This window comes from Patiria miniata, unplaced genomic scaffold (assembly GCF_015706575.1).
Source record: "Patiria miniata isolate m_02_andy unplaced genomic scaffold, ASM1570657v1 HiC_scaffold_10, whole genome shotgun sequence".
NCBI lineage: Eukaryota > Metazoa > Echinodermata > Asteroidea > Valvatida > Asterinidae > Patiria > Patiria miniata.
In genome coordinates this window covers 4,838,171-4,865,641 of record NW_024037048.1, presented here as the reverse complement: position 1 = coordinate 4,865,641, position 27,471 = coordinate 4,838,171, and the positions used below count along the sequence as shown (strand labels likewise).

Sequence of the window (27,471 nt, the reverse complement as noted above, 5' to 3'; positions counted from 1 at the left end):
CCCGCTACCACACAAAGGCTGTGCAGTCATGCGGGCCACTTGCTCTATGTGTGGAGGAATGTCCCCATTACACCCCGTGCTTAAGGGGTTAAAACCAAGTGTGTTTGCATGCTTGCAAATGGCTATAAGTGTTTTGATAAAGTTCAACAAAAAATGTGACGCCACACAATCTTTAAATGATTACGTGGGCAGTTTGCAACAAACGTGAAAGGATTTTGGCATATCTGCAATCAACACGGCAACAATGCAAAAGACTTTGTGTTGCCAAAGTAGTCTCACTAATTTGCTCTTATGAGGCAGCTCCATGCAAAATGGTAAATTGCAAAAACCTGACGATGACAACGATTGTGACAAATGAAGTCTTTCCTAGCTACAGCCACAAAATGGACACTGCAGTTTTGATTAAAGACAAAGAATTCCTAGACGAATACATTCGTGGAACTTCCATGGAAGTACCTTTATTTACTAGCTGAATATTACACTGAATTTTCTGCAATTGTATTCAAAACAGTTAATGATCACATTGCCATGGGTGTCACCATCTGACCAGTATCGTGTCGCCGCTCTCGATGGCAAAGTAAGACAACTCCCGCATGTCATTGTCCAACTCCATCTCCTGGCCAGGGACCTAAAGGGAAGAAGAAAAATTGTATAATCCTTTAAAGAGAACCCATCACATTCCCCTTGTAAAAGAGGAGTTATTTTTGACAGTGATACCAGGCTCACACACAGGTTGATAATGCACACTTTCCATGTTCCTTCACTGATAAATTATATTAAATCTGACCGGCTCCACAAAAAAGGGTATTATGTCGCAAAAAAGTGAAATTGAGTAATATACATCTCCTGTTCTGGAGATATGGCGTATTTGCATATTAATTACTTCCTTGGAGTTTGAATTGTATAACTGAGAAGACTGGCTTTGAAATAGCTGGCTCTATTGTAGAACAACAGAACGATGCACACAAAATGGTCGGGTTTTTTTTCCCTACTTTATTCATCAAAATCAACATTTCTGTGAATGAAACCTGAAACTGTAGGTATTAAAGATGTCATTCATGACAAAAAATGAAAATTACATTTTGACAAGATTGTTACCCTCTCAACATTGAGCGGGCCATTACACATTACACTTTTGAGGAGCCGGTCCCATTTTCCATAATGCACCTCAAATTAAAGATTGCAATTGCATGGTACAAGCACACAGTACCACCTCAGTAATGCCTTCTAATTGTGGTTTGTGGATTAAGTGCATATCTTGCAGTACCGATCATGATTGGCAAGGCCATGTAACTCGGTCTAATTTTTAAGAACCCAGTTATGTATTGACACCATAATGTGCACGAAAACCAAGATTCCGTCAAATCATTAAAAAAAAACTCAAACTCAAAAGAGTACAGGTACAATTGGTCGCAATATAAGGGGAAAACTTCGGTCTTTTTTTAATGTGGCTGGTATCTGCTTAACATCAATGGCCACATCTGAATCTTCAATGTGGAGTTGCTGTCTACTTGTAGGTCTTTAAATTTATCAAATACAACTACCTGTATGTTGGCAAATGCTGACAACAGCTGTTGCCACAACAACTGTTCGAACAGGGCCCAACATTTTCCAAGGGACTGTGGCCAAGTAGTTTGGGTTTCATGACTCATGATCAGAGGGTCAGAGGTTCGAATCCAGCAGCTGGCCATATATTGTGTCCTTGGACAAAAAACACTCTCCACCCAAGAGTACAAATAGGTGCCGGCATTAGCTTGGAAGTAATCTGCGATGGACTGGCATCCCATCCAGGGGGTATCGAAATATTCTCAGCCGTTTCATGCCAAGAAAACCGGAGATAAACACCGGCCTGATGGGCCATATTGGCTCGTGACTGACTTCACTTTACTAACATTTTCCCACACTTACCTTCTGGCTTGTATATGTCAGTCTCTGGTCACTGACGTCTACTTTGAGCAGTTTGTGAATCAGACTCTTCAACTTCTGCAACTCCATCGTTCCTTTAGTAAGAAAATTCAGACGAAAAAAATTCAAAAACATTTGTGCACTTTTGGGACTTTTGGGACTACTTCAGATTACGGGCACTGTGAAAACCAAGTACCTTGCCCATCACAAATATCAGGCATGCACCTTTTCCTCAGATCCGCTGATTTCCTCGTTTTTTTACTTCTCTTGAATGCCATTACAAATTGAAAAATACGGTACAAAGTCTTGTGTGGTTTGGAATTTCCTTGTTTGTTTTTTTCCTTCTAAATTCCCAGTTGCATGCCTGAAATATGTGTTTCACAAGTTTTTCAGGCCACACTGTGTCCCAATTGTATCTATTTCAAGATACACACATGTAGGATCATTTGTATTTTGTACGTGTGTAGGTTAATGCTTAAACTTATTTCAGCCGTTAACTACTTCAACACAGGCTTACTTATGTGCGTCTACCATACAATCGGTGCACTGACGACTGGTAGAACAGATTAAAATTGCGCTCGCAATACAGATTTCATTGCGCCGTTTTCCATCAAATTCGTTGAAAATTTAATTGAAAAATCAGACTTTGTGGGGAAACGGTCGTCAGAAAAATCAGAATTTTGGAAATAAATTTGAAAAAGTCAGATTTCCGATTCAAATCACTTCTCCTGCAGTGAGGGAACGGTTGACTGATTCTCACCTGGGAGTTTCTTGGTCAGTACTCTCTTATTAGGATCGTCTGGACATCTGATGGTGACCGCAATCAGGCCGTCCTTCAAAGTGTGGGTCTTGACAACCAACTCCGACTCCTCTGGTATTCCATACTCTTAATGCAAACACAGATTTTGTGAGAAACAAACAAGTTGAGTTATTTTAAGTGCAACTCAGGGGTGAGATGTATCGGGATGTCTTTTGTTTTTATATCAGATTATTTTGAGAGAAATCTCTATTAAAATCTGGAACTCCTGGGTTTTACGATAATGGTATTTTTACCTATCAAAGTTTATATAAACAAAAAGAAATGGGTATTTTAAGGATTGCTTTTAGGTGGGGGAGTGTAGCCTAGTGGTTAGGGTTTGTGACCCATGATCAGAGGGTCAGGGGTTCGAATCCAGCTGCTGGCCTTATGCTGTGTCCTTGGGCAAGCCACCACACCCCCACTTGCCTCTCTCCACCCAGGAGTATAAATGGGTACCTGCATTAGCTGGGGAGTAACCTGCTATGGACTAGCATCCCATCCAGGGGAAATAGAAATATTCACAGTCATTTCATGCTACTGAAAACAGAGATAAGCGCCGGCCTGACGGGCCAAATTGGCTCGTGACAGACTTTACTTATACTTTTTAAGCTCTGGCAGGAGCTTCTTCATGTCACTTGGAGGTCGGTCGGTCGGTCTGTCTGTCTGTCCCCGAAAATTTACCACAAGTATGGTGTTCCATATGTGCCATCGGCGTCACATTTTTCGGCATCCAATGTTTGAGCTCTGGTAGGGATCTCTTTGATCGAATTCATGCAAGACTTTCATGCAAGACTTCTTGCAACACGGCCACAGCTTATTGTGCACTCCTCACACTTGTTTTTGTCCTATAGACCTTACATTGCTCTAGGTCCCTGGGTGACCCTCGATGGATTTTTTTCATTTTCCCTCAATCTCAACCCTGGCCACTACATGTACAACAATTTGTTCGGAGACCTAAACACATTGAACCTACTTTTGATAAGCTGTTGATATCTGGGATGGAGTTGGAGGAATTCTAGACTCGGATCACTCTTCTCACTGTCCCTGCTGCCCCCACTAGCCAGCCACTCTTTGCAAGTTTTGTTGATGTATTCAATCTCTGAGCCTTTTCTCTCAGTTGCCATAATCTGTAACCAAGCCAAAAAAAAAAGGGAATAAATGTGTGCTCGGGAGGTTTTAATCACTCTGTTTAAGACCGCTTGGAGTCTAGGTGCTGATAATTACCCGAGCCGAAGGTAAAAAAAAAAAAATCAAAATTTTTTGGTCAAAAACAACCGATTTTGTTCAACAAGTTCACATTCATGTTTTTTTAAACACCCCTCTAGCTAAATAATGGAGTGTCCAGCTGGCGAGTAAGATGTAAACAACTCCTTTTATGGAGATTGGGGCGCGCATACTGCACGATGTCGCGCTGAATGCACCTGGGGCGTTGCGTTGTGAATTTTGGGACTATAAAATTTTGACTCACTGGTGATATTGCGCATGCCTACGTGAGGATTGTGAACGTTCAACCAATAGAGCGTTAAGTGGCACTGGATTTTTAGGAGTCAAAAATTCATGTGACACTGGAAAATTGTTTAAGACCAGCTAGCCATGTGTTTATCATTCGTTTAAGACCAGCCACATGACAGGCTCTCAACCAATAGGAATGGGTAAACTGTCTTCAGTATTTATGAATGATGGTTTAAAGCTGGGCATTTTATGAAAGCACAATGTAAAACTACTTCAAGAGTAGGTTTTGCCCTTCACCGACGTATAACCACTGTATACTCAGTGTGCTACCTCCTGAGTGAAAGTTGGAAAAACACGTAATGAGTATATAGTGTTTATAGGTCAGTGAAGGGCAAAACCTCTATTGAATTTACATCACCCCGACGCAAATTCCATCTTATGAATAGTTTCATTGCGGTACCACTGCTACATCAGATTTGAACCAGCCAACCGATCCCACAAGCTCGGTGGTCAAGTGGTAAGACGTCTGCACTAGAAAGCAGGAGGTCGTGGTTTCAGTCTCAACTGAGTTAGTTTTCCAGCGTTCACTCGGGAGGTAACACACTGATTATACTGTGTTTATACGTCGGTGAAGGGCAAAACCTAATATTGAATTTGCATCACCCCGACGCAAATTCCATCTTATAAAAAGACCTCGTAAAGGAAAATCCTTGTCGTTCTTTTGGAGAATATCTATTCACAAGATGGAATATTTGTTGACGGTGATGTGTTCTAGGGATGTCAAACAAGTCCTTACAAATCAATTACAATTCAATCACCATTCAGTCGTACTGTTAGTCATGCTGCAAATTCCTTGACAAGCTTATGCAATGGTTCATGAAAATTGGTTGCTGATAAAAAGTGATTAACCCTATCCAAAGTGAAATAGCCTGCTGCAACACTCACTATGCTGCCGTTGCAGGTCTTGAGCCCTCCTAGCCTGGCTATCAGTAAGGATCTGACATCCACTGGCAGTATGTCCTTCATGAAGGGGTTCCTCCTGACTTTAAGCTCTGTCAGAGAGGCTAGCTTCTCCAGCTCGGCAATATCTCGCCACTGTAGAATGCAAAATGACCAAAAGATTGGATTAAATTCTTAAGAAAGTTTGGTCACTGTCAGAGTAACAAGTAATTTGGCTTGCTTCAGCATATTTCAAAGACTGGCACACAATTATTGTATTGGCTCCGTGTGAAAACAAAACAGGGTGCTTTTTTTTACCAGTTTTGAGAGCCTGTGGGCAGGACACACAGCATGTGCGTAAAGTACTGTACTAGTTCGCGCTGGAAGTACGCAAGACTTCCTGAAAGTACCAAAGCTATAGCCACAGCGTCTTCGCATGAGCGTTTGGCGTTGTTGGCGCGTGAATACATTCAAATTTAACTTGCGATGCTTGCGATGGTCTCCCAAACTAATCCCCGCCCCCAACAACTTTGGATCTTTCCAAATACGCATTGGATGAATTTTTTCATTGGATGAATTTTTTCAAAAAGCCATTGGAATGCCTTTTTTTATTTTACTGTTTTTTGTTCTATTGTAAAGCGCTTTGAGGAATCTTTGATTCACATTGCGCTATATAAATGCTGTTTTATTATTATTATTATTATGAACCGGGAAGCAGTCTAGGTCTCCCCCAACTCTCCTTTTCTGGCTGTTGAAGGGGTACATTGTACTTGTGCACGGAGCCCATAGACTCGCAGACACAATACTATGAAGCAAATGCTTACTGTGGCTATGTTGGAAGAGCCGCTTTTAAGAACTACTGTTACCAACTGAGTGTGTAGCTGAAAAAGTTATGACTAAGACAAATGTGCAAACTCACATTAACAATGCATTTTTTTTCTTCAAACAAGGCACATAATTAAAGCCTATAGCTAGTCCTATAGACCACTATCATGTTGCGGCCATCTTGATGTTTTCCCATTCAAATCAACGTTACCAAAGCGAGGCTGGAAGGAAAAATAGTCTGGTTCCTTTTTGCACAAAAACCTATATCATTCAGTACTGTTATTGGATACAGGAAACATGACTGAAATGGTGGCAGCATGATAAAGGTCTATAGATGGCTAGCTGTCAGCATCACATGGGCTTGTTTACACAAAATTCTGTCTCAGAGTTCATTGCTCACATTAAAACTCTATTTATATAATTACAGAAGTAAAATGTATATTTTTTTCCTACAGAAATTCTGAACTCTATTTTGTTTTCTCTAATATCATTTCATTATGTACTAAATGTGAAGACTGATATAATCCCAATAATCCACACCCAAATAGCACATGTGATCTGCATGATACATGTGTATGAGCTGCATGAGTGTATCTTCATGCTACATTTGTTCTTCCCAGACCAAGGCTTCAAACGTTATGTGCACTTACGCTACTGAGCAAATTGTCACTGACTGATAGGGACCTGAGACTGGCGAAGTGCTGGGTCTTGTCAGAGGCAGGGGTGTCTTCAAACATCAAGCTTGTCAGGGAATTGGAATTGAGGATAAGGGTATCCAACCTGCAATAAAATCACGGGAAAAATGCCCAAATTAGGGCAGAAATCTCAGGAGGATTTCATCACATGCTATTTTACAATTCAGCGTCTGGCACTGTTATTTTGGTAAGGAAAAGGATGACAATTCAAGCTTCACGTGTTTTGTTTGAGGATGGAATCAAGAGTTGTTCTTAATAATAAATGATTATAATAGCAGGTTCTTATAAAGCGTTTTTAACAAAGATCAAAGCGCTTTACATTACTATTACCCCTGATTATTTGGCCAATTATAAACATTCCAAATACCATCTCAGCTCCCTGGGGAGTATACAGCTCGATGCAGCCTGTTTGGCACAAGGAAGCTAATTCAATCACGATAACCATCTCTTGAATTAACAATTTTGGGATCCAAAAAAAAAGAAAAGAAGCGAAATATCTGGGTTTCACAAAAAAACACAAGTTAGAGGATATTGAACCCCAACACATGAGGTTTGGTTTTCCTACCCAAAATTCTGTAAATGCTTCAAATATTGATTATTGTTTATATTTATCCTTACTCTTTCTGAAAAATAAAAGCAAGGTTCTTCAAACAAGCTTTAACACTTTAATTAGCTCCCAATGGGAAGAAGGTGTTGAAAAATAGAGGAATGCTTAAATTTAGAGAGTCCTACCTGCGCTTAAGTTCGGAAACAGACCATTCACAAATTCTTGCAGGCTTACCTCGGTAGATGTGAAAGACACATAATGTGTTGCCACTCAGATATTTGGTTGCCTTCTAGGTTTAGTAATTGTAACGTCTCAAATGTCCCCGGAGCTAATCTGTGTGCAAAATAAATGAGAGGGTTCATCAAGTATGCGAGTCAAAGTTTGGAGTATGGACAAGTGACCTTCCCAGGTGAAAATTCCAGTTGAAACCAGTTCATACTGTTTTAACTGTTACACGTAGCAGTTGAACTGGAACTGGGTGACTACTGGTTTAACTGGTTGCAAAGTGGTTTTGAAAACTGGTATAACTGGTTTGAACCAGTTAAACCAGTTCAAAACCAGTTTGAAACCAGTTCGAAACCAGTTGAAATGGTTTCAACTGGAATTTTCACCTGGATCACCTCGTATATGAGACAAGGCAATGTCTTCACAGCTTCGGAAATGTCATTGGATTTTGCAAGTGCAAAACTTCACCCCGAATTTCAAAGGAAGTGAAATTCCATACAGCTCTAAATATCCCTATTTTAAATCTTGAGTTAACAGTCTCCAAACAAAATTAAGAGAAGTTATTTTGACAGCATATATTTCCTACTTTGAGAAAGAAGTGAATAGGAGAAAAACCAAAATGTCATGTACTTGATACTGTTTCATTGGCACCTGGCCTTTACTTTTTTTTGCTTGTGTTTCTGTTTTCAGGCATTGAAACACTAATGTCTATGACCAAACAATATCCAATGAGATTCAAACACTCTTTTGAGAAAACTGGGCACAATTCCTGTGTTATGAAGAAACTGATGAAGACCAGCAACCATATACAAACGTACATGTACCTGTCTATGCTTGATATTTGGTTGAAGCACACATGGAGTTTCTGTAGACTAGGCCACATAGGTGCACACTCAGCCACCTATAAAGTACACAGCAGGAATGAACAATTCATACAGACATATGCTGCTAATTATTATACGTTGCTACATGTACTTATTAGGATCAAATGAAAGACCAAGTTTTCGGGTTTTTGTTTTTTTACAAAGCACAATAATTGATGCCATGGAAAATTAATACTTAAAATTTGCCTGTCAGAAAACCCAATTCATACTACTGTTGACCATACAGTTGACCATACTGTGTGCAGCTAGATCTCACTTGCCAGCGACTTACCATAGCCCATGTGAGATTCATGTAATTGATTGACAGCTCCTGAAGACGTGAGAAACAGCTGGCTAGACTGGAGGGAGTGGGTGGAATCTGCAGCCTGTTCTCACTGGGGAAGAAATCACAGAAATTGAAAGGCTGTATGCCTAGTATGCAATATTGCATATCATTCTTACTAATTCTGTAGATCGTGGGTCAAAGTCCATTATGGTGCATGGGCCCTGTGGCAAAACTCCTTGTCATTCACTGCTTCTCTTCATCGAAGAAATATTAGGGAAGAGTTGGACCTTCTCACCCCCTCTCCCACCTCCAATCCCCCCAAATCTTAGCCATTCAATGACAGATTTGATTGAAATTTGACATTCAGGCTTAATTGTGTTGATATGTTCACAAAGTTTGGATACAATTGTTCTTTTTTTTTCAATTGTCATCATTGACTGCAAGCAAGAGTCTGCGAGGGGACACTATTTCCATGCACAATAAAAAAGCCCTCCTTTTCATTTTAAAAGCTGATATTTTGGGAGAATAGTATGTCTCAATTTTATCAGACTGATGTCAACGCATGTGCAAGACGTCACCCCAAAAAGTCCAGGAAAAAAAAGAACAGAGGTGATATTGCAAAAATGTGCTCTTTCTCTCATCGCTTCTCGGATGAGACTGTGACAGAATGGCAAGAGTTTATACACGGTGAGTCAAAAAAAGCGGAACCCAAATGTTGACTATTGATTTAGCATGTGGCACTTTTAAAATCTAGGATATGAAAGCCCAATTCAAAAGCTTAATTTCTTTTAGTACAAGAATCATTCAAATCACTCATGTACTTTTTATGTTACAGAATTTTAAACACAACCATCGTTTTAAGGTTCTGTCCACGGATCACAAAAAAAGGTGTGCGTTCTTTCAGCAAAACGAATACAAATTCACACAAATCTCTATATGATTTGTTTTCGTTTTGCTGAAAGAACACTTACCTTCTTGTGATCCGTGTGGACAGAACATTAAAACGGTGGTTGTGTTTAAAATTCCATAACTTGACAAGTACATAAGTGATTTAAATGATTCTTGTACTAAAAGAAAGCTTATGAATTGGGCTTTAATATCCTAGATTTTGAAAGTGCTACATGTAGAACTTCAGCAAAACAATGGTTCTGACATTTGGGTTTCGTTTTTTTTTTATTCACCCTGTATGTACAGATTACAACCATTTAGGGCATATGTCACCCAATGGCTGTACCTTACCTCAGTGAAAGTCTTTTCAACTGCTTGAGCTGACCGGTCAGTTCAGACACAGCTTGCCAAGATGGCAGCAGGTTCTTGGACAAATAAAGCTCCTTTATACCTTTGGGATAATCAAAGTGAAACTAACACATTGTGTACACTGCCTATATCTTTCTGGTAAGATTTTATATCCTTAATATTAAACTTGGCAGAGAATTGTACAAAAAAAACATGGTATTTCCTCAAAATCTAGTCTAGTTTTCTTTGCTCATGCTCACTGGTGTTAAAAAAACCCAATTAAGCTAGCGCTGCAAGATTTTTTTTTGCATCTTACATGTAAGTCTTTTAAAAGACACAATTTTCTTTCAATGATACTGAAATCTCATATAAAAAAACCCCAATTCATCCTCATTTTGCTGGAGAAGATTTGCACAGGTTGTGATATCTACACATGTACATAAACTTGTAACTAGACAAAGATACGTATAGCTGATTTTTTGGGAGAAAAAAAAAACAGACAAACAAGAATTTACAGAGGGTGATTCAGTGGGACTACATGTACTTGATCAATTCAAAATGTAATATGTACATGTAGAATACATGTATTCATACCTGGTGTTTCCTGTTCCAGCTGTGTGGTTCCGACTTGGTTTATTCTCATGTCTCGCAAGACGACATCTCTCAAGGATGCAAAGGTACTGTTTGCAACAACAAAAAACAACACAAGACTTGTACAAAACACTGGTACAATCTACCGGTACTTGCATGCCTTCTCGTTTCTCATAAGTGGGGAATGCACTTGAGTTGTACGTTGGTTAATATGGGGACCATAAATTTGATAGAATATTTGAACTCCCCACAACTCACCACACGTTTTCCAACTAAAAGTGATCTTCCTTACGGTGCACCCAAACTAGGGAATTGCTGCATTATGTTTTAACTTTTTTTTTCAACCTTATTTCATGGCTTCAGTGATTTAGTCAGATTTTAACTTGAAAGGTTTGTTTAGGCAATACAAGGGGAATCCAAAGACCCCATAAAATCTGTGTTCCCATCAATGCATACCTTGCTTCAGGCCCTATTCTAGTACTTGAGCAACATTCTTTGACATGTTCTGCATGCTTTTGGTCAAAATGATCAGGCTCCTATCCTCGATAAAGTCCCTACGACTCCGACCACATTATCTACCTGTAGTTTCTCAGTCTTGATCCTTACACCACATTTTAGAACACCTGCTGGACTTGGACAAAGAGCTTGACTACAAGACTGAAGCCAGGGGCACACCTTTCCGATTTTTCAAATCAGTCACAAGTCAGTCACAAGTCAGTCACAAGTCAGTCACAAGTCAGCCACAAGTCAGTCACAAGTCATTCACAAGTCAGTCACAAGTCAGTCTCAAGTCAGTCACAAGTCAGTCACAAGTCAATCACAAGTCAGTCGCAAGTCAATCACAAGTCAGTCGCAAGTCAGTCACAAGTCAATCCCAAATCAGTCACAAGTCATTCACAAGTCAGTCACAAATCAGTCATAAGTCAGTCACAAGTCAGTCACAAGTCAGTCACAAGTCAGTCACAAGTCAGTCACAAGTCAGTCACAAGGCAGTCACAAGTCAGTCACAAGTCAGGCACAAGTCAGTCACAAGTCTGTCACAAGTCAGTCACAAGTCAGTCACAAATCAGTCATAAGTCAATCACACGTCAGTCACAAGTCAGTCACAAGTCAGTCACAACTCAGTCACAAGTCAGTCACAACTCAGTCACAAGTCGGGAACAAGTCATCCAGTCTCAAGTCAAGTGGTATTGCTCTTTAAATCAACTGTAATAACGGCATTCCGTTGAGATTTGACTCGTGATGTACTCAACTACAAATGCATTCTCCAGTCTCTGACCTTTGTTCCTTAGCAACCTTCACAGCACCAACCATCTCCACCATAGTGATTTGGTTGTTGGCTCCGCGGATGAATAATTCCTTCTCGTCAATGTCCGCTGTGTGGGCGTTGTCAGGGACGTACCGGTCACGCAGTGCCGAGAGGAAGTCCACGCCAAAGTCTGCTTTCTTGGGACGGATGAAGGACCCACCCGTGGGTGAACTACATGTATAACAATAGAAAAAACAAATACGGCGTGATGAGGTTCAGGGAAAAATTAAAAGTCAACAAAAAATAAAAATCACCTGCGGGCTAAGGGCATCAAGGTCCTGGGCAGGGTTTACAGTATATGAATTTGTTGATAGGGGCACTCTTAATGCCCTGTGCTACCCTTTCATGAACCTTTAAAAAATAAATACAAGAATTTTCATTTAGGTTTCTTTATAAGTTTAGAAAATCTGGACATAACTCACCTCTGTTAAAGGTATAGTCCATCATTTGTAATTTCTGCATTTTGTCCGTTTAAAACAACAAAAGTGCTCAAAATCTAAAGAAGGGTGCTGAACAACTAACCTGATGAAGTTTCAGCTCAGCTTCAGCTGTATATTCTGAGAAAAACAGCATTCTAGGATCTCGATTTCAAATCAAAAGTTGCTGAATTGTATTTTGAATTGGGCCTAAATTCAGCGTCTGAGACACCTTCTCACTGAGCCGATTGCAGCTACGCAATGTCGCGCACTGATCTGACGAATTATAGCAACCGTGTGAACGTGTGCGTCGTGTCAACGCTTGGGCGCGTTGGCCGAATAAAAAAACGAACTACAAATGGAAATTTCCAACGGTGCGTCTTAAGACGCACCGTTGGAAAGGCCTTCTTTCGTTAATTTCTTCAAAATGACAGCTTGCCAGAAAGAATAATTTCACAGGGAGTTTAGTCCCCTTACTATCTTTCAACCAAGTTTGTAATTGCGTCATTTACTTTTTGGATAGCTGCCAATGATGGACTGTATCTTTAACCTGATCAGAAGGTTCATATATTCTGTGCATAGGAAAGTATGATCAATACATGTATGCAAATAGTCAGTTAAAACATAGACAGCAGTAACGTTGGGAGCAAATTGTTTTATTCCAGAAATTGACTGACCGCCTGACACCTAAAAAGTAAGGGGGGGGGGAGGGGAGGGGAGGGATACCTAGAGGACCAGAGACCATCTGACGCCAGGAATAGTTGCATCAACTCATACATGTGTACCTGACTTTGAAGTATTGCACACCATTGTTGGAGCCATCATGTTTACCCCGCTCTGGATTGTCCCATTCCACGCCCAGCCAAATTCCTGATAAAAAAAAAGAAGAAACAAGAGAATGGGAATTAACAATAAACCAGTAGACACAATACAAAGCATTTTTTTTGGGCTAGAATCTGAAGTATTTATTTTGCCATTTTGCCAGTTGTTATAAAACTTTAGTCACCGTTGCAAACTTTGAAGGAAAACTAAGCTTGAACCAGCAAATTAATTCAAGCGGTTTGACGGACTTACGAAACTGGTTAATTAACGTGTGGCCAAGGACTTACATGGAGACAGCGTACCTGTACCAGTTATTTACTGGAGCAGTAAAGATAGATCAGCAATTATTAGCTTCCATCCACACCTGTCACCATGGTTAATGACAGGCCTTCTGGATCGGGTTCTAGCAATTTCTCAAGTCCTTTTTCTAATTTGTCTGACTGATTACCAATTTATTCGCTGGAAATTCTTGCGTAAGCGCACCGGAGTACTTGTGTAATACTGCAAAGCAGTATATAAAGACCAGAAGTAGCCATTATGTACAGTCGACTCTCGTTTAAATAGGCCTACAAACCTAAAACCTGGACCTAGCCAAAACGTTTGTTATATCAGAATTTTAAAGTGAAGTGCCGGTCCTATTCACTGTACGCATAACAGCAGTCAGGACCAAGGCTTTACAACACAAACGTATGTTTGCTATAACCAGAATTTGTATTACTAGAGCTTGTATTAATGAGGGTCAACTGTGCCGTACATGTATTTTCTAGTGCTATTCTGAATCTGTTTCCAGAGTTACGGTAAGCTGAACACTGAATCCAAAGGACGACACTGCACTATCTGTGGTATTTCCGAGTGACAGATTTCGGCAAAATCCAGATGTGTCAACTCTGAACAGATTCCATTGCACAGACTGCTGTTTGATCCGAAAGAAAGAATTGTGCAATTTGACTGACAGCTACGAGTATTATACAAAAAAATGTCTCTTTTTAAATGCTGGGGCGTGCCTGCAGTTCTTAGTCAGGGTGCATGTTTCTGCACATTTGTCGTATTATTTCTAAGCGTCCTGCAGTTTCCCACTCCCTCTTCTGCACACTTGCGATCAGCCAGCGCCACGGCCACGTTTGGCCAAGTGCCTGCTCACAATTCCCTGGCGGTATTTCGAGGAATCTCGCCAGAGAAGTGTTTCGCAAACTGTCTGTCCCATCCGCTGTGCGTGTCGTGGAGCTACATGGATGAAGTTCTGCAAGGCTCGGGATCGACAGTTACTGTTTGCAGCCTCTATGATTTTCCGTCAAACAGCAGTACTGAAACACAGCACGACCTGAATGAAGATTCTGTCAGCTACGATATTCAGCGGTTTGAAGAAACTTCTCATTTTGGGGTGAGTACATGAATCAATTTCATGATGCTTTTTTTTTTACAACCGTTGGCAGAAAGGTTGTGCTTTAAAGAGAATATACAACATTTGCCTTTGCTGTAACTTTCAGAAATTGATGGATTTTGATTTTTTCCAATGCTGGGAATCGATACGAAAATACCACTTTTCTTGAAAACGTCGGCAAATCAGGTGCTTTGATTTTGCAGGATGCTTTAGGATGTCATTCACTAACAGTCCAGTAAGATATTTCATGATAATTTGGTAGTTTTGTTTTTTGATGCTTGCAAATGTTCCCTTTAAGGGCCCATGCAATGCTACATGCTATCCTTGAAAATGCACCTTTGTGTCCCATTTAAACCTCATTTTTCAATTTTCGTTTTGCCATTTTCCCAAGGAAATTTTGGTGCCTTTTGGATTTTTTTTCGCAAAATTCCATATTCATGAGCAAAACTACGATGTCATTTTGGGTAGAAACTTCAACGATACAGCTACTTCAGCACAAAAAGTTGCTAGAATTTTGAATATTTTGCTGTCATAAATGTTTTTTTTTTCCTTCTTGATTCTATGTTGTGCAAGCTAGAGTGTACAAGGACATGGCCATCTTAAGCCAATGAGCAATCCTTTCTCATGAATGTTTTCATTGAGCAAATTTTGGGTTGACAATGAACAGTGTCTTGAATTCCTGAAATGACATCATAGCAATGGCGCATTGGCTATCAAGCAAGAATTTTTAACTTTCGTACCAGTACATGTAATATTTTTGTTTACATGTACTTCATGTAAATTTTCTTCTTTTTTAAGTTAGTTTTTCCACAATTGTGTTAATACATGTAATGCGGATACATGTACAAATGTACATGTACGTACATGTATCTATGTAAACGTATGTGCTGCTCCAGGGCAAAACCATGCAGGCCATTGCCGGAATTTAAACCTCAATTAATCGCAATTGAATCGCGTCAACACCAACCTCCTCCCCAGTGTGTCGAACAGTACGCACCCATCACTACCTCCTCTCTCACCCTGGTATTGGATCATTTGCATGCGCAAGATTTTTGAACACGTATGCAAATGAGGAACAGTCTGGTGCCTGGATATGCGTTACATTAGCGTTTGTTTTTGTATGCGGTGTCTGGGGTAAAAACAGAGTCGTCGCAGTGCGAGCATGGCATGAGTTACGAAAACACGATTTTTAAATTAAACTGTTATGATCTTATCGAGACAACATGCAGTATCATATTTCATATTAACATGAGCAAATTGGAAAGGAAATTAGTATTTTTGAGAAGGCGTGGACGATTAATGATTGCGAAAACACGTACTGCACGTTGTGAATAATAGCACCAAGTACACGATAAAAAACCATTACTAGCCAATGCGGTATCGAATCAGGATACAGGAAGAAAGTTTCTTATCCAGGGCTTACTATTGGAAACGAGGTTGGAAATAAAGTAAGCACTGGGGACGAGGTTGCGTCAACACAGCTTGTGAATATCATCAAATTAAATTATATACAAATGGGTGCAGAATGCGCAAAATCTGAGACAAACAAAACTTAACGTTCAAAATTCCATAGGCTTGTCTAAGGGACGTGACTAACCATGCTAACTCGCAAACAGTGATAGGTCAATTACCTGAATGTAATTCAGTCAGTATTTCAAGCTGAAAAGAACTGAATCGCACCGTTGACATGGTTGAAATGCTTTGAGACAATTTATCCCTTTTCACATTTTTATTGAAACTTACATGTACATGTACATGTATACACACATGTACAATGTACATTGTACACTGTACGTAAGTTAACAACAGAGTTGTAATGACTCGAGTCCGACTCGAGTCACAATTTTTGGTGACTCGACTCGACTCGAGTCCCTAAGGGCAAATGACTCGACTCGACTCGAGTCACTGCAAGTAAATGACTCGACTCGACTCGAGTCCCTCATCAGAATGACTCGACTCGACTCGACAAAGGCTAATGAGACTCGAGTCCCTAAGGGCAAATGACTCGACTCGACTCGAGTCACTGCGAGTAAATGACTCGACTCGACTCGACTCGAGTCCCTCATCAGAATGACTCGACTCGACTCGAGAAAGGTTAAATGAGACTTGAGTCCCAAAAATAAAAGCAAAACTTTGCGAAAAATATTTGCAATGACTTACGCCGGTGCCGGTTTTTGTTCACGTCACGTTAGAATGTTCGCGAATAATGTATACATGTACATACGTGGCTTGATCAGTGTCCCCATTAGTTGAATGGCGATCAGCTGGCACCCCCTTTTTATTTTCATTAAGAATCAAATGTGGTGTCGCCACATGCAGTAGCCCAAATTTAAAATCTAAAAAGCCAAAAAAATGACTTTCTCTCTTGTGTTCACTTATTGTATAGTGCTCAAATTTGTGTGACTCGAATTGACTCGAGCTAAATACTTGACTCCACTCGACTACACACTGTGACTCGACTCGACTCGACCATCTTGACCATCTTGACCTAATGACTCGACTCCAGTCACTTCTTTAAAAGACTCGACTCAACTCGAGTCACAAAAATCAGTGACTCGTTACAACTCTGGTTAACAGTTCCTTCTTGTGTATTAACCAATGCTTGGAATACCCAACACTCCAACTGAAACGTTACGGAATATGACATTTATAAACTCCCTTAAAACACACAAGTAATGACATGAACGATGAATAAAAAGGGACACATCTCATTTCAGATATCACCCTGTAGCTCCAAACTTGAGACACCAGGCTTAGAAGTTCATGAAGGTGAGATATCCTTAAACATGTACAAATGTATGTTGGGCACGATCAGTCGATGTGCTCTATTGGTCGTTTGCGCTGTGCTATTGGTCGATCATGACGCTATCCGTCGATCATGATCGTCTGATGGCCCAGCATGATCGATCACACAGTACAGATCAACCAATTATATGTTACATACAGTATCCCTTTTTTCTTACAATATGTGTTTGCATGGGCGTGGATTGCTTCCCACAGTGAGTTTGTCTTACATTCCCTATGTGGACTTGTGAACAAGAGATGTCCACATAATGCAGGTTGTGTTAACGTTATGTGGACTAAGCCGTGTCCACATAAGGTTTTGCCCTTTCTGGAAAACAGGTTTAGAGGCATTTTTGGGTTAGGTTTATCTGTAGCAGAATGAAGAGAAACACTATAGGGAATCATAGAAAAAAATTGGGTTAAAAGAGTTTTCACAGTTTAAGTAAAGTTATTTTTTGTACCGAGTTTTCTTAACTACACGAAAACAAAGCAATGTCCACACAAGGTATGTAATGTAAACCTGTGTGTGTGTGGGGGGGGGGGGGGGGGGGGAGAGAGACATACATGTACGTGTACCTACATTTGAAACCCCCCCCCCCCCCTCCCCCTGGCCCCCGACCCCCTGGATGTGAGCATGGAGCATTGGGTCAGGAAAATTTTTGGATTTTTAGATGCTCTGTGGTGCAATATCTGAGACAATTTCTCACCACTTTAACCGATTTTTTTAGCAACAGTTTTAGCAATTTTTATTTCATTTTAAAATAAACTTGCTCTTTAAAGTGTGTTAAATATAAAGAGGGGAACCATATATTTTCATTTTAATATTTCTTCCTAATCTTTGACAGTGTTTGAAGAGATGGGACATGTATGGCGTAGTTTAAATATTGTGGAAGAAGGACGCTCTATTAAAGTGTTTACAAGTGGCCTCGATTGTCTAAATTCCCTGAAACGTAAATGATTAATTGACAATCGGGAAGAAAGATTTATCACGCAGTCTTTAGATTGCTTTGGCCATTAGCACCTAATTAAGTTTCCTAATTGCTTTCCAGTATCAAGGTCACTTGGTCAGTAATTTTTTTTCCAAAAAGTTGGACATGTACCAGTCTACAGTCATAGGCTTCAAACTGAAATCGCTTTGCATAACTCCCAAGGTGCAAAAAGTTGAAGAAAAGCCTCCTTTACATATTTAATTGAAACCTCAAACTTGGCTGGTGAAATACTGAGGACCTTGTCTTTCGCCTTTTGGAATTTTAAGGAATTTTGTAGGCTAAAGTGTGAGTAAAGCTGGCCTAATATTGTTTTGCATATTTTTTTTCCGTACTCAATGTCCCAGTCTGCTGAAAGAGTAAATATAACCACTGCAGGGGCGTAGCACGGTCATTTTGATTGGGGGGGGTAAATTTTTTGAAAAGGGCACTTGCACATCCGTCGTAAAATGTTACCCCGTTTTTTATTCCCCGGACACTTGGCCTCCGTAAAATAAAAAACAAAAAAGAGGGCGGGGGGCAGGTATGGGGGCGCTGTTCAAAACCGACCATTATTGACACGAACAGGCAATATGTGGGGCTATTCAGGGTGATGTATGCGTCAAATTAAACAAACAAAAAAGGCATCCGAATGGCAGCTACTACAGAAAGGGCACCAATTCTTTTTAAAAAGGGCACTTGTTCAGAAAAAAGGGCACCTCTTCATAAAAAAGGGCACTTCTACAAAAATATTGGGGGGGGGGCGGTAGAGTTGGTGAAAAAAAGGGCATTTCATTAATGGAAAAGGGCAGTCTTTCGAAAATATTGGGGGGCACTCTAGGCTCTTTGCTTATAAATACCCAACACCTTAAGTTCTATGGTTTTGCAAAGTCTTGCTTCCTAAAATGTAGTCAATTGGCGTTTTTCCAGAATATGACGCGACTTATTCTGGTGATAACTCCGATCTTACTTTCCGAGACTGCAATGACATTGACGCATACTACAAGGGCCAGGACGAAGTAAACACCATCTCCATGATTCAGCCCATAGGCTTTGAGGAGCCACTGGAAGTATTGTGTTTCGGACCATGGATAGTAAGTACATTTGTAACATTGCTTGCTTCACTCAAATGTAGTTAAACAGCTTGCGTCGGAGGACGTGAAAACACGCACTGGCTGTTTTTATACACAGGCACGGCTGACGGGTTAAAACGTCAAGATTGCCTGCACTCGTCTCTGGGTGAAGTCTCAACCGGCTAATCCCATGTGTGTTTTGTACACACACACACACAAAGTCACACCCGTTCGTTTATGGTGTAAATCGAGGATTTTCTTTTGTTTCTCTTCCCTTTTCCTTTGTTTGTACTATTAACTTTTTCGCAACAGCTCTCATTGGTTTTGTACACGTTTTCCAACCAAGGAGTCCTCCATTTGGTTTCTGTCCTCGATTTGTCGATGATGTTGCACGTGTGTGTCCTCGATTTACACCATAAACAAATGCAACCATCTTTGTAAACACCGGCAATCGTGGACCCGGCCCCTATTGTCCCTTATCCTCATTCCTTTGTTTGTACTTACAGCTCTCATTTATTTTGTACACGAATTTCAATCATGGACTACCGGGTATATGTATCGGTCAATTGTGGACCCTTTGTTAAAACAGTACAGGTGGGATTATTTAGTGTCTTAATTCCCCTGTGCCCCCTGTAGGCGCCCCCCTTCACTTGATCAACTAGACTTCATACTGCTTGTTTGTATTCAAACTTCATGGTATACATGTACCGGTACGTACATTTTCAGTACGTACATGTATATGTATGTTTACATTCATGACATTATAGTTACTGTTGTGAATGCAATTGCGAAGTGAATTAAAAAAACAAAAACTTCAGTGTACATGTACAATTAAGTACAATGTACATGTAGACCAATGGTTACGGTGTTTGACTCGTGTGCCGTGGTACATGGGTTTGATCCTGACCGTGGGAACATGGTGCTTGTGCTCTTGAGCAAGGCACTTTACCATTATTACTTCGTCCTTCGGATGGGACGTATAGGTCCCGTGTGGTCCCAGTAACACTTATCGCTAACAGAAGGGGTTTGCCCCGGTGTTTCTGGCGTGGCTGCAATATGCGCCGCAGCACCTTGTAAACCCTTAAGGTGCTACATGTACATAATGGGTCTCATATTTTTCATGTACTTCATTTACCTGTATTTAATTATTGACATAATCTCCAGTACCTAATTGTCGGTAGATGCGTGCGCTATAACACTCAGATGGTATTATAATTAAAACGACAAATGTAGCATTAGGGAGACACGTTATCGTAATTTCTTCGACAATTGGGACACATCGGTCATTAGGGAGACATTTTCATGTCTCCCTAATTCCACAGTCCCCCTTTAGAGGCAACGTTTTGCTGTCGCAACCAGGTTATATTTGTTGCTCGTGGTCTAATTAGTAAAAATACCGAAATTCACAGAAAAAGGACCAGGGAATATTGGGTTAGGGCACATTTAAGTTGGAAAAATGTTGTGCACAAGTCTATAGGGATGTCTCCCTATGGTCCCATTTTCGGTAATTATTATTATTATCATTATTATTAATATTATCATAATAAATATCCTACTCATTTGTCATCTATTGCAGGCTATTCAGATTCGCCTGAATGCCCGCGAAGAATTCAACCGCAGCTGGGATGACTACAAACATGGGTTTGGCGGCCCATCCCAAGGCAACCTGTGGCTGGGCAATGAGAACCTACACAAGCTGACCTCCTCCGGCTCATGGGCATTAGGGGTCGTTCTCCAGGACTGGGACGGGGAATCACGGTCCTGTACTTATTTCAACTTCAACATTTCCGATGAGGCTGAGGGCTACAGGCTATATGCCGATGGATATTCCTTTGACAGTGATGAAGGTACGCTGGGCGGTGGAACACTTTTCAAACTGGTGGGGGGAGGGGGGGGGGGCCCAACACCAAAAAAGGCACTTGCTCAGAGAAAGGGGCACCTTCCGTCGGTGTGAAAGTGGGGGAAAGAATACGGTCCGGTTCATTTCACTATAAACCTGTATGACGAGGAACAAATAATTATGAATGCGTTGTCCATCATGCTCTTTCTTTTACCTTACCGGTAGTTGCATGTATATGTATACATGAATGTAGAGAGACCATTTTTTTAGGGTGGCATGGATGGCTTGTGCGCAAAGCGCTCGCCTCTCACCAAGGTGACCACGGTTTCGAATCCTGGCCGCGGATCACATGTGAGTAGAGTTGTGCGTTGGTTCTCTCCTGTGCCACGAGGGTTTCTCTCTGGGCCCTCCGGTTTTCCTCCCCCTTGGAAAAATCACACACTTTCGATCTCAGGCTGTGCTCCGTGGTCATATATGGGCCGGCAGCCATAGGCGCCTTTACGTGCCAGCGGCCCGACCACGTTGTAGCCGCGTCCTTCGCAATTCAGCACACAGCTGCCAGAAAGGATGATTAGCCTCCCAAATTATTATTATTATTATATTATTATTAATTCCAAGAGGGACACTGTTGCTTTTGATGGCGATTTTAGTGACCACTTTATTCACATGGGGAGCAATATTTTTTTTAGGGGCCAGTTTTCCATCTTGAGAGCGGGCACAATTTTAATGTTGCGAGCGGGGCACTAATTGAGCTTTCAAGGGGCAGTAATACCCCCGTCACACCGGAGGTGCGGTGCCACTGCGGTGCTTGTACGGCATAAACCGCAGTGGCACCGCCATGATCGCCGTGGTTCCGCAGTGGTTCCGTCATTGATCGCCGTAGCACCGCGGAAAACTGCCAAAACCGCGGACCTTCGCGGTGGCACGGTGCAAACTTTGAACATGTTCCATCTCGAGAGGAGCACAATTTTATTTGCGAGAGTGGTACCGGTAGGCCTATTTGTGCTTTCGAGGGGTAGTTTTCCATCTCAAGAAGGTGCGCAATCTTGTTAATGCAAGAGGGGTACATGTACTTGTGTTGTTGAGGGGCAGTTTTGATTACAAGAGAGGAGACGATTTTATTTGTAACACACGTGTGCGTTTGAGGGGCAGTTTTGTTTTCATCTTGAGGGGGACACATGTATCACCTTGAGAGGAGCACTTTTGTTGGCCTGGGAAAATCTGGGAGGGGGGAGGAAGTGTCTATTTGACTACAGAATTAATTGCTCAGCGAGAAACTATTGAGCTGCTGTATTCCCCTGTCACCTGCAGAAAGCATCACATTAATTGCCTCGTTGTTAGCAAAATGATCGATTTTGCTCCTGGGTGGGGAGAAGCGAATTGTGGCAAAGTGTCTTGCCCAAGGGCACATGCACTGCAGCCCCATTGGAAATTGGCCATCGGACGTATTCCCCTGTCACCTCCTTGTTGTCCGCAAACTATGCGTACACGTACGCCTTTATACATGTACTACCAGTACAATTACTGCAACTCTTCTTTTTGGGCACTCATTTCATCTTTAGGTCCAGGGGATGCCTTGAAGGCACACAGTGGCATGCAATTCTCTACCCAGGACAGAGACAACGACCTGTCGAACGCCAACTGCGCTAAGCTCTACAGCGGGGGATGGTGGTTCAAGGACTGCCTCAACTCTAACCTAAACGGCAAATACTTGGGTAAAGTGAACCAGACGCTGGTTGCCAGTAAGGGTCAGGGTCAGGGCCATGGGATAGTCTGGTCCACTTGGAAAGGCAGGGACTACTCCCTACAGTACTCTTGGATGATGATAACCAAACTGCAAGAAGAACTGTTCACTTAAGTTATGCATACTAAATCCGCTGAAATCGGAACTGTACATCAGTGGCTGCCGCCATGATTACTTTGAACTGGCGTCTTGACTTTTCAAGTAATAGAAGCAAACAAAAAATGCCAGTGTTTCTGACAGGTGGATGTAAATGTACGTACCTGAGTTGTAATGAGTGACTCAAAAGACTAGTCTAGTCATTTTAAAGTAGTCACTCGAGTCGAGTTGAGTCATTACATGTAGGTCAAGCTACTGAAGAATTGTTTTTGATAGTACAGTGTATATGTTCACGCATGTACCAGGGGCGGATCCGGGGGTTGGGCGTACGTTTTCTTAACTTCTAACTTCGTAACGTACGTTTTCTTAATTTCTTTTCAAAGATTCAATTTTTTTCCGATTTTGTTTACTTTGTGTGTATCTTAAGCACTGTGATTTACTTTTTTTAAAGTATTTTTCACATGGTGTAATTCTCTGTAATTTTAATATATAAAAATGTTTCATGTGTGTAACTGTGAATTAAACTGCGATTCCGCCTTTTGGCATTGAAAGTTTTAAAATAAACAATTAATAATAATGATTAAAAAAAAAAACCAGAAGAATTTCAGCACGCACAGACGCACACACACCATGCACACATGAAGTCAAAGTGGTGGCAAGTTTTGTTTTTACCCATCGCTAGGTCTACCGTTATTGGTCAATGACTGGAACAAAAGTGATATCACGTTGGATCCGAGAACTCCAATCTTTTTTTGTACATACAAGTATAATATATGTAGGCCTAACAAGTTCAGTAAAAAAAATAGTAGTGACTTGTTTCGTACATGTACATGTAGCTTTAGCCACAGGAAGTATTTTGCTACATTTATGCTCACAGAATTTTAATAGACATTTGTTACATTGTAGGTAGATTGTATTTATAACACCGTAATTAAAAAAGATCTCTTTTAAAATCTCAATGTAATCAATTCGGGCGATTCACAATGCAGTGTGCCACCAAGAGCTTGCCATGGAGAGTTCATTTTTCAAGTTTACGGTCGACAAAACATGGCCCATTGGAATGAGTGTCGGTAGACAACTTGAGCTAATTTGTAGTATAGATTGGAGCATATCGTTCTGCCGCCTTACAAAAAACACCATATTGATAAAAAGAACAGAAAAGGGCAAACGGATACTCGAATCAAACGATTACGTGACGAAACAACTGACCGGAAAAACGAACAATTTCAAATGTCCCGTGCTGCAAATTTGTCGACTCTCTCCCACAATGCACTGGGAAAAATGAACTCTCCTTGGCAAACTCTTGGTGGCGCACTGCATTGTGAATTGCCCGAATTGTCTAAATGTATCAAGTTATACATCAAATTGAAGATCTTGCTGAGAGAGAATGAGTGGTGCACTTTGTGTTTGAATATCTTTTTGGGTTTCGTGCACTTTTAATTTGTGTGCCGCTAATGTGACCATCATATACACGTAGCATAAATTTGCAATACCCCACTGCACCCAAAAAATGTAAATAAATTTTTTGTAAGTGATACATCAAGTTGCAGCTAAGAGGAATTCAAGGATGTATTTGTTTCCAAATAAGAATCTTACATGTAGTTCGTGAGATAGGGCCTATTGGCTGTTTAAATTGATAAATTTGTGAGATTTTAAAATGTCTGTCGCAGGTATAATTCAACTTAAGACCAAAAAAAAAAAAAGTCTCCGGTTTCTGGTATGGACCTTGCCCAAAAAGTGGTGCGGCGACGCGGCCTTTTTTTTTCTTACCTGATTTTTTGGCATCAAATGTCAGCTGATGACTGCAAATGGTGCCCGACTAAACTTAGTGCAAATATATGGAAGTCCAGAGAGGCCACATAAAGCTTATTCTCGACCATAACCCAATCTAAAAACACGTTAAAATTGTGCAGCAGCAGGATTCCAGTCAAACCAGTGAGTTTAGCGGTTTTGAGACATCATCTTTCATTGAAAAAAAAACTTTTTCATTTTGCCGACGCGCATGGCTACATGTACGGCGACGCACGCGCATACCAGAAACCAGGGAGTTTTTTTTTTTGGCCTAAAGCCCACATCACAGTTCCTCCTCCTGTATCATCAAATCTCCATAAGAAATGTCCTCCATCAAGTTGTACATGTACGTGTAGATGTAAACAACATCATCTGGCCCCTTATGCTCAATATTGTACAAGTCTTAATGAAATTCAAAATAGTCTTTAAAATATGGAAATGAGGGGTTGATGAATAAATTAATAATACCATGTGAAACCTCATTATTTGCAATACACAGCCTCTGTTAATAAATACTTGCATGTACATTTGTAACCCTAAAAGGGCCGGACATGACCCCAAAATTGTCCTTCATGCAGGAGTTAGTGATGTTTTTCACTGAAAATTTGAGTTTATAATGCTAAAAAAAACCCAGCAAACGTGTAGTGTAGGGCCCCTGTTCTGTTTTGATCAAATTAGAATCAATGTTTTTTTTATTACTAAAAAATGTCATTGTCAACCTACATGTAGTACATGTAGACTTCTTTCAATGTAATGACACCTTTTGGTAATTTCTTACCAGTTTCTTGGGCAGTTGGGGTAGAAATTACGTTGCATTCTGTTGCATTCTTATCTTATGTTGCATTCTGTCGCTGTCATCTTCATTTTACCCAGAAATTTCATTAAAAATTCAAAACCCTGCAGTTTATCTATGACATACATGTACATGTACAAATGTATGTTCTTAATGTCGCCATCTTGGCCTAGTTTGGTAGGTTAAATAATTTTAAAGTGGATTTTGTTCCCTTATAAGAACCGGGCCCTTAGATACACGATCGCCAAAAAAACAGTCCAGACAATGTAATACTAATAGGCCTAATGCACGAATCCAAGACATGCAAGACGGAGTCTTTGGTTCCATTATTAGTTTGAACATTTTAAAAAAAATTACTTCAAATTCCCAACTTTTTTGGGCTAAAAGTAAAACCATCAAATATTTTCCTTTTTTTTAAATTTCGCCTTATATGAAAAGTCAGTCTGAAGTTGAGTCCTATTTTGAGGTGGACTGTTTCGGCTTAAACACTTGCGATTCTTTCCCAGTATTTTGCACACATTACTGTTGACGTATGAAAATTATGGCTGACAATCAATAATATACAAGTACATGTAATGAATGTTTGTGAGTGCAATGGTAAGAATAATCCCATGAGGTGACAGATGAAATGTTCCATTCTACGAGGCGAAGCCAAGTGGAATGGAACATTTCGTCTGTCACCGAATGAAATTATTCTTTCCATTGCACGAACGTGAAACATTCATTATTTGTTTTATATAACACCTGACTAAATCCTTGTCATCTGATTGGTTGACTTTTAATACTATTAAATTGGCTATTATTAAATAATAGCCAATTTATTCAGGTTAAAAACTGTTTAAAAGTTCGGCAAGTTCATCATATTAAATTAATGCAAACTGTTCAACAGGTTGAGAACAATCATATTCAATTTATCTCGATTTAAAACAGCGCCACCACCAACCAGCAGCAGTGACACCGTGCAATGGAAGTTTTATTCACTGTGCAATAGAACTTCCATTGCACTGTGCGCTGAGCACCACGCGCGCGCCATGCGTTGGAACGAATAATTCAAGATAGTGGATATTTTGCCGGAGGTAACGCCGGCAAACAAATGTTTACTAAAGGTTTGCCGGCGGCAATCCATATCAACAGAGGGCGCTGTACTCTTTAAGATAGGGCTGAATTATAACATGTATTAAATTCCCATCAAAGTTGTGAAGCACAATCGGTGCAGTGGTTAAGCAATGGCTCTAGAGAGTGGGATGTCTCGGGTTCGAATCCTGATCCCCGCCACATTGTTAAGGTTTTTTTTCCCATCCCCAAATAAATAAGAATATTCTTCTTTTATTGTCTCAAACATTTTGTTGCAGAGTATTACTTTTTCTTTTTCAGATTTGTGGCTCTGGAGGATTTTTTTAAAGGGAAATAAAGTCCAAAATTATAAAATGGTCTGATTCCCATCTTGTAAATACAAAGTTACAACGATAATATTGGCATGGAGCCAGACTAAAATTTGTCACCGGAAAATTTTAAAGTACAAAAAAACAGTAACTGCGCATGTTCAGTGCATATCCGGCAAACTAACGTTTACTGAAGCCTTAATTAGGTTTGCCGTCTCCGGCAAAATATCCACTGCCATAATTCAATGACGTGTGATCAACGATCCACCAACATGACCAATCACAGACATGACAGATGACGGGGATTCATTCAGGTGTTGTATAACACGTGGAAATCGCCCCGTAATACCTTCTAATCAGCATATAAACCCAACGAGCGATCTGAATTAGAACTTACGTGATGTAGACTCGGATACAAATTTAATATCGCAACTGGTTAAGGACTTTAGCCAACACAACGCGTGTCGATCGTTACCTTTCGTGGGCGGAACTTCACCAACGTATCGCAAGGTTCCAAAACTGTCTTCGCTAATGAAACGAGCTCCGATTTCTACTGTACTTGGTAAGCCAACACCCTCATCACTGGAAGTCCTTACAGGCATTTTTATTCACTAATTTACTAGTATGGAGAAAACTATTTCGTTATTTACACTACAGTCTAGTGAATCGTGAGTGAAGTTGCAAGTTTTGGCCGTTCCAACGTGTTTGTTTA

General features: G+C 40.5%; 2 protein-coding genes across 2 annotated transcripts; one reads left to right on the top strand and one right to left on the bottom strand.

The window, feature by feature from the left end:
* LOC119735909 (tubulin-specific chaperone E-like) lies at window positions 1-27,471 on the bottom strand. The gene is made up of 14 exons (XM_038209859.1): window positions 27,235-27,471; window positions 12,874-12,958; window positions 11,643-11,843; window positions 10,367-10,452; window positions 9,776-9,875; window positions 8,543-8,645; window positions 8,212-8,288; window positions 7,397-7,495; window positions 6,571-6,700; window positions 5,102-5,251; window positions 3,678-3,831; window positions 2,666-2,791; window positions 1,909-2,000; window positions 1-628 (listed from the first exon to the last, which is right to left on the bottom strand). Exons 1-14 carry the CDS (start codon window positions 27,359-27,361, stop codon window positions 536-538), a joined length of 1,623 nt encoding a protein of 540 aa, XP_038065787.1. The 5' UTR covers window positions 27,362-27,471; the 3' UTR covers window positions 1-535.
* LOC119735918 (microfibril-associated glycoprotein 4-like) lies at window positions 13,845-22,933 on the top strand. Its single transcript, XM_038209871.1, has 5 exons — window positions 13,845-14,291; window positions 17,009-17,060; window positions 18,971-19,134; window positions 20,690-20,960; window positions 22,516-22,933. The coding sequence occupies exons 1-5, from the start codon at window positions 13,887-13,889 to the stop codon at window positions 22,809-22,811; spliced, it is 1,188 nt and encodes a 395-aa protein (XP_038065799.1). The 5' UTR covers window positions 13,845-13,886; the 3' UTR covers window positions 22,812-22,933.